This window comes from Eucyclogobius newberryi, unplaced genomic scaffold, assembly GCF_026437365.1.
Source record: "Eucyclogobius newberryi isolate DKJ021-1_F unplaced genomic scaffold, fEucNew1.0.hap1 SCAF_5, whole genome shotgun sequence".
Lineage (NCBI taxonomy): Eukaryota > Metazoa > Chordata > Actinopteri > Gobiiformes > Gobiidae > Eucyclogobius > Eucyclogobius newberryi.
This window is the reverse complement of record NW_027316167.1, coordinates 31,545,121-31,557,354: the sequence shown is the minus strand read 5'-3', so window position 1 is coordinate 31,557,354 and position 12,234 is coordinate 31,545,121. Positions and strand designations below refer to the sequence as shown.

The 12,234-nt window shown below is 45.5% G+C and overlaps 1 protein-coding gene across 1 annotated transcript; it reads right to left on the bottom strand.

Moving 5' to 3' along the window:
- Positions 1–9,656: 9,656 nt before the first annotated feature.
- LOC140380729 (general transcription factor II-I repeat domain-containing protein 2-like) lies at positions 9,657–10,874 on the bottom strand. Its single transcript, XM_072464637.1, is given in 1 exon segment — positions 9,657–10,874. A coding segment is annotated over 1 exon segment (1,218 nt).
- Between the last annotated feature and the right edge of the window lie 1,360 nt (positions 10,875–12,234).

Below are 12,234 nucleotides of genomic sequence, written 5' to 3'. Positions count from 1 at the left end.
GCAAATGTACATAGGCCAGGGGTGGGCAATTATTTTCCTCCGAGGGCCATATTCGAATCCAGGGAAGTAGCGGATCCGGGTGGTGAGCGCTGGCCCCTGCGGGAGTTCCAGAGTCTGGCTCAGCGGCTGAGTCTGTCCTGCTTACGGTGTTGTTACGACGGCAGGGGTGACTTAGCCAGTGACCACTATCCCCTGAACTTTGGCTATCCCCTGAACTTTCTCATCTTTAGACGAGACCCCCAGCTGCCAGTGGACTTCTTGCTGGGCCGCATCGAGGAGCCTGTTGCAGGTGAGGTCTGCGACTGGATTGCAGAGCACCAACACCGGCTGCAGGTGGCGGCAGACGGAGCACGGGAGCGAATGAGGCTGGATTTTGGTTAGTGCGCCCCGGGCGCACTAACCAAATACTGCCAACTCTGCAATCCGGCATTGTTCAGTGGTCCCCAGCTTTGCTGTGCTCAAGTGGCGTAAGGGGTTGTTATCAGTCCATACAACACATTGGTGGCCAAGGAGGTACTCCCTGAACTTTTCGGACATTGCCCATTTCATAGCTAGGAACTCCAATTTCATTGAGCTGTAGTTTTTCTCGGCCTGTTGGAGACTGCGGCTGGCAAATGCAATGGGGCGCACCTGTCCCTCCTGTTCCTGGGATAGGACCGCTCCAAGGCCGTCATGGCTGGCATCGACCTCTAAAATAAAGGGGAGTGTAAAATTAGCATATGCCTGAACAGGTGTGGACATTAACCTGGACTTGATTTCTTGAAAGCTGGTGTTACACAGCTGAGTCCAAGAACTTTCCAGCTTCCCCTTTCCTGCGACCATTGCCACCAGCTTGTGGAGCGGCGACGCGAGTTTAGCAAAGTTCTTTACAAAGCGTCTGTAGTAACTGGCAAATCCCAGGAATGACCTCAATGCTGCCACTGTGGTTGGTGTTGGCCAATCTTTTACTGCAGCAATTTTCTTTGGGTCTGTGGCCACGCCTGCAGCCGATACCACATGGCCCAAATAGTTCATCTGCTGTTGAAAGAACTGACACTTTTCCAACTTTATTTTTAGTGACTCCTTCTTGAACCGATCCAGGACCACGTCAAGTCTGCTCAGGTGTTCGTCACCTGTTGACGAAAACACAATTACATCATCAAGATACAGCAGTAATGAATGGCAGTTTTGGTCGCCGAACATGCGTTCCATCAATCTCTGAAAAGTGCTTGGTGCGTTGCAAAGCCCGAAGGGCATACGTTCAAATTCAAACAGGCCAAAGGGGGTGCAAAAGGCAGTTTTAATTTTGTCCGGCTCGGATACCACAACCTGATGGTAGCCACTAGCCAGGTCTATGGTAGAGAACCATTTAGCGCCACACAAGGCATCCAGTGACTCCTCGATTCTTGGTAAAGGGAAAGCGTCTTTCCTTGTTTTTCCATTTAACAGCCTATAATCAACGCACAACCTAAGACTGCCATCCCTTTTTCTGACAATCACAATAGGAGAGGCGAAAGGGCTGCAGCTCTCTCTTATGACCTGGGTGTCCAGCAATTTACGGATATGAGCCCTTACCTCGTCATAATCCGAGGGAGGGATCCGCCTGTATCTCTGCCTAACCGGGGCATCGCCAGTCAACGGAATGTCATGTGTGAGAAGATGTGTGTGCGCACTCATGTTTCAATAAAAGTGACCGAGCGTTTTCCTGGTCCAACTGTGTTAATGTAGTCAAGTTCAGAGATTCGATTTGCTGCCTGACTGAGGAAAGTGAAGCCGTGTGGGTTCACTTAGGGATACACCATCGGGTAAGCTAAGCACTTCAGCTTGAGTTAAAACTGCGAAAGGCTGGCGAGGGTGCGAAACTACCTCAGTTTCCCCCACATTAATGTGGCCAGGTGGTAAAATGATGGACACAGACACCAGCAGCTCCAAAAAATAATGTGGGTCTTTTATTTCCCAACTGTCCTCAGGAGGAGAACAGCATTAATTTTGGTTTGATTTGGCTTACTCAAAAAATATACTTTACACTTTAATATCTGTGTCAGGAACAAAATAAAATCAACAAAAAAAGACAACAGTAGTGGGCTTAAAGTCCTATGAAAACGCAAAGAATAAATACATCTTACTTTATACATTCGACTGTGGATACAATGAAAATAAAATTACATTAGAATCCCACAGTATGACAAAGAACCTTAACTCACTTAAAAAAAAAGCAAACAGACTGCTCGGACCACACTCAGCACAGAAGGACCACGAGCAGTACTGTCTCCCCTCTGCATTAACCACAAATACAAACTTGGTCAACAACCAAAAACACAATATTAAACATTAATAAACATGACAATCAATCAATATTGCAACTCACGCCGTCACGCTGTTTCAAACTACCCTTACGTCAGTAGTAACACGCTTCACAGGGCTAGTAGTCGATCTACATCGATCCTTGTTCTCTACAAAATTAGAGGAGAATAATCTTAAAATATGATGCAGTTTAAAGCATTGTCTAACGATATCAAAGATTATTTTTGTACTAAAAGCTCATTTTAAAGAAAGATTCACAATATACGAACCAAATTCTGCTTTCTCTCAACGAGGCACTCGGCTGTCGCGCTGTGGTGACGTCACAGGTGCGCAAGTGTGACTGTGCTCACATTTGACCACAGTGACATCTGCTGGCTAAACAGAGACTTGCAACTAGCTTTTAAACTATTATATGACCCGGCTACATTCTCCCCTGCCAGAAGTCAACGTCTCGGTGACTTCCTAACCATCAGCCATAGCTTTTGATGTGTAAAGGACCATACCAGCTAACACCTGAGACAGCACATCTGGTGTGAAAGATACTGCATTATTGCAGGCACTCACAGGTAAGTTAAGTGGGTTTCTGTTTTGACCAGCGGTTGCCCTTGCACTTTTGCGTGGCGGTGGCATAGGCGTGACTATCTTGGATGGTGCCGCCATCCGCCGCGGAGCAGGTACTGGTCTTTCTTTAGACAAACCCGGACTTCCCACAACTGATCCTGAGTGAGGAGAATCTTCACCGGGCTCATCCATCATGTCAACATCCAACAGTTGGTCACTTCCAGTTTTACTCCTGCTTTCGCCCTCAGAATTACCTTCTAGGTCTTCCAACCTTGGACCAATGGGTTCATCAACTTGTTCCACTAGCAGGTAGTCAGGTTCTGAGGCTGTGGATTCAGTTTCTGAGTCTATATCAGCTTCAGGCACACGAACAAGGGGAATCATTTGATCTTCCTGACTTGGAGGTGGCAAAGGCCCTACACAAAGACGAAGATTAGACCTATGCACTCTTTTTAGTGGACCACCATTCACTGGGACTACTGTGTGTGTTGTCCCCTGGACATCAATGACTTTATGCACTTTTGATGACCATGAATCTTGAATCTTATTTCTGCCAATAGGACGATGGCGAAGGTACACGTACTGCCCTATTTCCACAGCTGGACAATAAGCTTTAGCATTCTGACGAGCCATTCTTTCTGCCGCTTTTCTTTCAGAAAACTCTCTGGCTCTCTCATGTGCATTCTGAAGACGTTCTCTATGTGCCCTGAGCCAGTCTGTGTTCTCATCTTTGGTTGTCTCCTGCCCAAGCAGAGCCTCAACAGGTAGATGAGGGTGTACTCCAAACAACATGTAGTAAGGAGAGTACCCAGTCGAGGAGTGTGGAGTCACATTATAAGCGTACACAAGTTCAGCTAGATGTTCAGGCCAGCGGCGCTTTTTCTCAGGGGGAAGTGTCTTCAGAAGGTCATGTAAAGTTCTATTAAACCTCTCACACTGGGGGTTTTCCTGCGGGTGATGAGGTGTGGTGCGGCTCTTCTTCACCCCATACAAACTGCATAATTCTGCAATCACAGCACTCTCAAAATTTCTGCCCTGATCTGAGTGCAAGCGCTCAGGCACCCCATATTTCAAGAACCACTCTTTCAATATGACCTTAGCAGTTGTGTCTGCCCTCTGGTTTCTAGTGGGGAAGGCTTGGCTGAACTTTGTGAAAACATCGGTGAGCACAAGAACATTTTCACACCCATCACTTGCTCGGTCAAGTATAGTGTAGTCAGCTGCAACAACTTCAAGAGGACGGCTAGAAAAGAGTTTGGGGTGCACGAACTTTGGGTTGTGGCATCTTTGTTAACACGCACCGTTGACAGTTTTTGATCCATTTTTCTACATCCTCATGCATTCCTCCCCAAAAACACCTTTGTCTCAACAGCCCAAGAGTTCGTTCTATCCCTTGGTGTCCCATCTGATTGTGCACACTGGTGAGGACTTTTTCTTTAAGGCAGGAAGGCAATAATAGCTGGTAGCATTTTCCAAGATTTACATCTTCAATCTCACGATATAAGAGTCCATCTTTTACTCTGAGACGGTGCCATTGTTTCAGTAGGGACCGTACTGGGATGGGCAGAGTTTGTCTTTCCTGTATAGAAGGTTTCTGTCTCCTATCCCAGAGCTCTTTCAAAACCTTAAGTGTTGGATCCGAAGCTTGGAATGTCTGGAGCTCAGCCTTTGTGTAACTGGGAAGAGTTGGTGTGTTGCTCTGCACTGAATCTATCTCCTCACTGTCCATGTGTAAAACACTTATCTGTCTCACTCTGCAGTGCTCAACCCCTGCAGCAGTTAACTCAGAACCCAAAGCAGTGCCTACCCTAACAATGTTGCATATAGCTACACAACCGTCAAACTCTGCATCCTCTGAATCTGGATCCAACTCTGTTAAAGCCGGCTGTCTGGAAAGGGCATCGGCTGCTGAGTTACAGCGACCGGGCCGGTACTTAACATCAAAGTCAAACACTGCTAACTGCGCTACCCAACGCTGTTGGATAGCCCCCAACTTGGCTGTAGACAGGTGACAAAGTGGGTTATTGTCAGTTAGGACTGTGAACCTGGACCCAAGGAGGTAGCTGCGAAACTTTTCCGTTACCGCCCATTTCAACGCAAGAAGCTCCAGCTTCATACTACTGTAGTTCCTGTCGTTCCTCTCAGCCCCTCTAAGCCTGCGACTCGCATAAGCTATGACCTTTTTCTTCCCACCCTGAACCTGATACAGAACTGCACCTAAACCAAGGTTGCTAGCATCTGTCTCTAGGATAAATGGTAACTGAAAGTCTGCATAACCCAGCATAGGCGCATCTGTCAACTTGGCTTTTAGAACTTCAAACGCCACAGAGCATGCTGGAGTCCAGTTCAACTGGAACAATTGTTTGGCCTTAGCAGGACTACTCTCCTTGACACAGCCATTTACAACGTCGTGAAGTGGCCCTGCAACCTGTGAAAACCCCTCAATAAACCGCCTATAATAACTACAGAAACCCAGAAAGGACCGGAGATCTTTAACTGAGCTTGGCTGAGGCCAGGTTTTCACAGCACTTATCTTCTCAGGATCAGTGCCCACACCCTGAGCGGAAACTTGATGACCTAAGAACTTGACTTCAGATTGAAGAAGTCGACATTTTTCAACTTTAACTTTTAGACCTGTTTCTTTCAGCCTCTGGAGGACAGTTTCAAGTCTCTCAAGATGTTCTTCAAAGGTTTTGGAATACACAAGCAGGTCGTCCAAGTAAACGAGAACAATCTGGAAGGCAAGGTCACTCATTGTTGCTTGCATTAATCTCTGAAACGTTGCAGGCGCGTTGCATAATCCAAACAGCATGCGTAGATATTCATATAGGCCGAAAGGTGTTGTAAAGGCCGTTTTGTGCCTGTCTTTTTCATGGACTGCAACTTGATGGTACCCGCTGGCAAGGTCAATGCTTGAGAAGAATTCTGCACCACTTAAAGCATCTAGACTTTCATCAATACGTGGTAGCGGAAATGCATCACGCCTAGTCTTTAAGTTCAACTTCCTGTAGTCTACGCATAGTCTCAGACTACCATCGGGCTTACGGACCAAGACTATTGGTGACGCATATGAGCTTGAACTTTCTTTGATAACACCCTTTCTTAACAGTTCTGAAATGTGATCCCTCACCTCTTTGTACTGATTTGGTGGGATCCGTCTGTATGGCTGGTTAACAGGCGTCTCGTCTAATACTGGGATCTCATGTTGGACATGGTCAGTGTATCCCAGGTCTTCGTCCTGCACTGCAAAAACATCAGCATACTTAAGTAATAGCGCCTTTAACTCTGTTTGCTGCTCACTGGTGCCACCTAAGTGTAACCGATCAAACAGGGCCTGCATGTTTTTGTCAGGATTCTCTTCACTCTTCTGACTAACAGTGACCTCCTCGTGTGTAGCCGATATGCGCTGAAACTTAACTTCATAAGGGTCACCTTCAATGCACTCACATGGGGTAAGAACACCTAATCTGGCTTTCCCTGGGAGCCACACATCATTTTGAGAGAAGTTGATCACTTGGACTGGACACATGTGACTATTAGCAAATACAACAGTGGGCATAACAATAACACCACCAGGTGGAATATTGCCTGGTTCTAGCACCATAACAGAGGTGTCACTAGAGTGTCTCTTTGGGCCCTTACATAAACTGTGGACACTGAAAGGGCAGGCAGGTGACATTTATTTTTCTGTGCAACACGAGCCAAGGCCGTCTTTTCCAACAGTTCCGCCTTCTGTACTCTTTGAAAAGCCTCTCTCCACTCTGAATCCAGTTCTCCTCCAAGTGCTGCATCAAATTCTGTTAGTATCAACTCTTTGCACCGTTTTGCAATGTTCATTCCAATTATGCCAGGTGGAGATGGATCATATTCATTTTTGTCTGTTTTACTGCCGTCTCTGTCTCGTGTTATCAAAAATCCACATTCAGGTAGTGTCACCCCCATGACTTGAATATCTAGCTCTACATAACCCAGGTACGGTAGTGGTAGCTTGTTAGCCGCAGTGATTTTCAGCCATTTTGATGTACAGTGCATGTCCTCATCCTCCCCATGGAGATGGTCCCTGAAAAATCTCTCTGTTAAAGTGCTAACATTGCTTCCTGAGTCTATGAGGCATTGCAGGGAAACACCACCGATTTGAATGTCGACAATGGGGCATTTACCTACTGCATTTCACAAAAAGCGCTCTTTGGTCAAAGTTTGTGGGGCGCCTTCGGACTTACCTCGCATTGCCTGGCTCATAGCAATGGAGGGACCCCGTTTCCCTGTACAGAAGAGGTAGTTGTGCTTGTCTGGGTTGGAGCTCTACGTGCAGGACATTGTCTAGCCATGTGTCCAACTCCTTCACACCTTAGACAAATAGGCTGACCATCTTCAGTATATCTGGGAGTTACTTTTGGCCTATTGGTCATGTTTGGTACAGTTGACTTTGTCTTTTGAGCGTTAAGATCACGCACAGCAGTTGTTAACTCTCCAATAGCTTTACCTTGCTGAGCTATTATTTTCACAACTTCCTGGAGTGTTGAGGCCAATTCACTTTCTGTGTTGCTGTTGGACTTAGCATTTACAAAATATCCATCCAGACTCTCTCCCACAAGGTTTCTGTTCCTCGCCACATTGGAAGTTCTGTTACGGTCTTCGAGGCTCCACATAATGGCTTCTTCACGAACATCAAACAGGCTGGACTGTGGTTTCTCTCTGATCAGCCGTCTGAGCTCGCGGCGGAGGGCAGAATCACGCACCCCCTCAATAAACTGGTCTCTTATTGCAAGTTGCGGGTCATTAACAACATTAGGAGAAGTTAATAGAGCAGAGTTTAACAACTGTGAAAGAGCATGCGAATAGTCCCTCAAATCTTCTCCATCTGGCTGTCTACGTGCATAGAATGCATGTAACAACTGTGGTGTTGTACGTTTCTCTCTAAAAGCTTCACGTAGGAAAGAAAACAATTCATTGGGTGCAACCGTCTGTCCATGTGTACGTAGCTTGATCTCATCTAATGCAGAACCCTTTAAATGTGACAAAATAAAGTCTATTTGGTCCCTTTCCCTTAGACCCCTTAGACTCATAGCCTGCTCAATCTCTTCAATAAACTTGTCCACAGAGTGAGCGTCTTTACCCGGATCACCATTAAAAGGTACAATCTGTTTCTCTCTTGGCACATACACAACGGACCTCGGTTGTATGTCACCCAAAGAAGCAATACTGGACATTACAGCATCATGTTTTCGACTCAGTTCATTAAGCTGCAACTGTAACCCTAATAACTGGTTACAACTCTCGGTTAGAGGTGTAGAGGAAGCACCTCCTGCCGATTCACCTCCTGCATGGCTTTGTCCAGGAATTGAACCGCCTGGTCCGTCCTCTCCGTCTGACATCTTGCAATGTCTTTCTTTAAGTTGCAGTTTCTTGTAGTCCTCAAGTCCTTTGGAACCCTTCCAGTGGATACTCTTCCTCGCAGCAGTGTCTTCAGCTGAGCGGAACACCTCTTCACCACTACTGTTGTCTTAAAATAAAAAAATATTCAAAAACAGCCAAATTTACCAGGAAATCCCACTCCTGACACCAAAAAGAGGGGTGTGTGGCCAGGTGGTAAAATGATGGACACAGACACCAGCAGCTCCAAAAAATAATGTGGGTCTTTTATTTCCCGACTGTCCTCAGGAGGAGAACAGCATTAATTTTGGTCTGATTTGGTTTACTCAAAAAATATACTTTACACTTTAATATCTGTGTCAGGAACAAAATAAAAACAAAAAAAGACAACAGTAGTGGGCTTAAAGTCCTATGAAAACGCAAAGAATAAATACATCTTACTTCATACATTCGACTGTGGATACAATGAAAATAAAATTACATTAGAATCCCACAGTATGACAATGAACCTTAACTCACTTAAAAAAAAAGCAAACAGACTGCTCGGACCACACTCAGCACAGAAGGACCACGAGCAGTACTGTCTCCCCTCTGCATTAACCACAAATACAAACTTGGTCAACAACCAAAAACACAATATTAAACATTAATAAACATGACAATCAATCAATATTGCAACTCACGCCGTCACGCTGTTTCAAACTACCCTTATGTCAGTAGTAACACGCTTCACAGGGCTAGTAGTCGATCTACATCGATCCTTGTTCTCTACAAAATTAGAGGAGAATAATCTTAAAATATGATGCAGTTTAAAGCATTGTCTAACGATATCAAAGATTATTTTTGTACTAAAAGCTCATTTTAAAGAAAGATTCACAATATACGAACCAAATTCTGCTTTCTCTCAACGAGGCACTCGGCTGTCGCGCTGTGGTGACGTCACAGGTGCGCAAGTGTGACTGTGCTCACATCTGACCACAGTGACATCTGCTGGCTAAACAGAGACTTGCAACTAGCTTTTAAACTATTATATGGCCCGGCTACATTAACATCTGGGACATATACGGTACCTTGGTGTACATTAACCATGGCCGGGGAAACCAGGAGACCCGGGAGGCCAGCCTCCAGTGGTTCAATCAGTGCCGCACCTGTAGACTCACTGAAATGAGAGGAGCATGTTGCAGCTACCCACTTCACTGAACCCCCCGGTATAATTATTTTGCGCCTACCTCTCACTTTGGCTTTTCCCTTCTCTGGTACGGGAGCTTGCACAACTTTAAGATGGCATTGCTGTAACGCCTGTTGCCATAATTTTGGTGCTTGTGATACTTCGGGTAGAGTGAAGAAATTAGGGCCATGTTTATTAAATAACTGAAAATAACATTCTTTAATGACATTCATGCCCTGTACTCCTTGAACACCCGCTGGGGCGTGCTGCCTTAGAGGGCCTTGTCATCAAAGTCTGGTGTCAGTTTTGTTGTGGCAATTCTCAGGATAGATCCGAGGTGTTGGTCAGTTAAGCTGGATCTGTGACGGGCTTTGTTCATGTTCATGACACTGAATGTCTGCTCACATACATAGGTCGAGCCAAACAAGACCAGCATCTTCTGTGCCGTCCTCCGGAGGTTTGGAAATGTGGAATCGTTCAGTGAAGCATAAAAGTCGTTCAGTTTAAGAGTGTTGAACTTCTCCTTCAAGATGGAGTCAGACTGAAGATCGATCAGTTCCAATTGTACCTCAGGTGGTGCTGTTTCAGGGTCTTGTGACAGGGGACAGGACACCAGCTGAAGTGACTTTTCAATGTTTTCAAAATCAGAGAACCTGCGACTGAATTCTCTGTGGAGGTCATCCAGTGATTTGCTGTATTTCTTTGCGTATCGCGTCGCCTCTTTTTGTGTGCCAAGTGTGGTGAAATGAGTAAAAGATGCGTTTGCAATTTGTCTGGGGAATAAAGCTAGCTTAGTTTTGAAGGCTGTAACATGTTTGTACATGTCATGCACAAACTGATCTTTCCCCTGCAGTTTCACATTCAGCTCATTCAAGTGTGAAAATATATCCACAGCAAACGCAAAATCACAAAGCCATTTCTTGTCGCTTAGCTCAGGAAATGGGTCAGATTTCCCCCCAAACTCCAAAAATGCGCTGATGTCCTCTTTCAGGTCCCAGACGCGTTAAAACACTTTGCCCAAACTTAACCAGCGGACACGAGAATGGTAAAGTAAATTCTGATGATCTGCATCAGTTTCCTCCAGGAACGTGATGAACTGACGGTGCTGGAGTCCCCTTGCACGTATAAAGTTCACAAGTTTTACTACAGGATTCACAACATGGTCAAGCTGCAATACAGACTTACAGAGTGATTCCTGATGGATGATGCAGTGAAGGAAAATAACATCCTGCTCAGGATTTTCCTCTTTCACTTTGTCCAATATTCTTTTTAGCAGACCAATGTTTTTTCCCGTTAAATTTGGTGATCCATCCGTCGTGACATTGGCAAGTTTACTCCAAGGTAGTTTACGTTTCTCGATGGCAGCAGACACCTTGTCATACAAATCCTCTCCCCGTGTTGTTCCCTTCAGAGACTCCATGCTCAAAAACTCTTCCGTTATCTCAAAACTCTCATTAATTCCACAGATAAAAATTAGGAGCTGCGCCATGTCTTTCAAATCCTTTCTTTCATCAAATGCCAGTGAATATAACTTAAAAGACTCTGCCTTTTTGTTTATTTGAATGGTTGTATCTTCGTCAATCAGTTCCACACGGCGCGTCACAGTCCGACGTGACAAACTGATTTTTTCAAACTTGGCTTGGCTCTCCGGGACAGCACACCTGCCGCCTCCACCATGCAATCTTTTATAAACTCACCTTCGGAAAAAGGTTTGCTGGCTTTTGCTAATTTGAATGCCAGCAAAAAGCTTGCCCTGGTGGTTGACTCTTGAATGGAAGTTTGTCGGTGAAAAAATTGTTGCCGAGTCTGTAAATTAGCCGCCAACCTCTGAGCCATAGCCGCCCGCTCTTCAGCTGACTGTTTGATAGCGTAGTTGGCATGCTTCGTAGCAAAGTGACGGCTGATATTGTACTCCTTGAAGACTGCAATATTTTCTTGGCATATCAAGCAAACAGCCTTTGATTGCACTTCAATGAAAAAATATTTAGTTGTCCACTCCGCATTAAACACTCGGCACTCACTATCAACTTTTCTTTTCCTTGATAAGCTCATTTTTACAGAAAGTCTGCAAAACGCTTATCAGAGAAGAAGAGGGCGCCAAAAAGGTCAAAGTTCACCATCTATTGGGGAAATGTGGGCATTACAGGCGAAAGGTAAAATGAACGGCCAGCCGCAGTATCGTGAGTTCGAATCCCGACTCCGACATTTGCTGCATGTCCTCCTTTCTCTCTCATTCCCCCTCCTTTCTTTCCCATTCCATCTACTGTCTAATAAAGCCTACGGGGAAAATAAATAAATAAATTAAACAAACAAAAAAATATGCATATATTTTAATATAACTTGGATAAGCTTGGCGGGCCGGATTTGGCCCGCGGGCCGTAGTTTGCCCACCCCTGCCATAGACCCTGTATCTAACAGGAGATTTGCAGTAACATCACCTAAAGTAACCATTACCTCAGGGCATGGTGCGATGAGGCTCGGCACAGCGTGTGGTGTACCTGGTCTTGCGGAAAACGAGCCGATGTTTTCCCCACCTGACGTTTGACTCCTCACATCAGGGGGAAGGAGTTTCCCGCCTCCTGAGCAGACAGGGTTACAGCTATGGGTGGTGCAGGTCTGGTCTGTGGAAAAACTTGGTCATTATCACAGTCTTTCGCAAAATGCCCTGGTTGCTGGCAACGGCGGCAGATAAGTGGGTTAAATCTACCCGGTCTTGCTGGGCGTTGAGAGGTTGACTGTAGCGCTAGCAAACCCTGTGTGAGCGTATTAAGTTGTCCTTGTTGTTTTTCTAACAGTTGTCGTAATTCTATCAATTCTGAATTGGTAGTGTTAGGTCCTTGGCTACCATC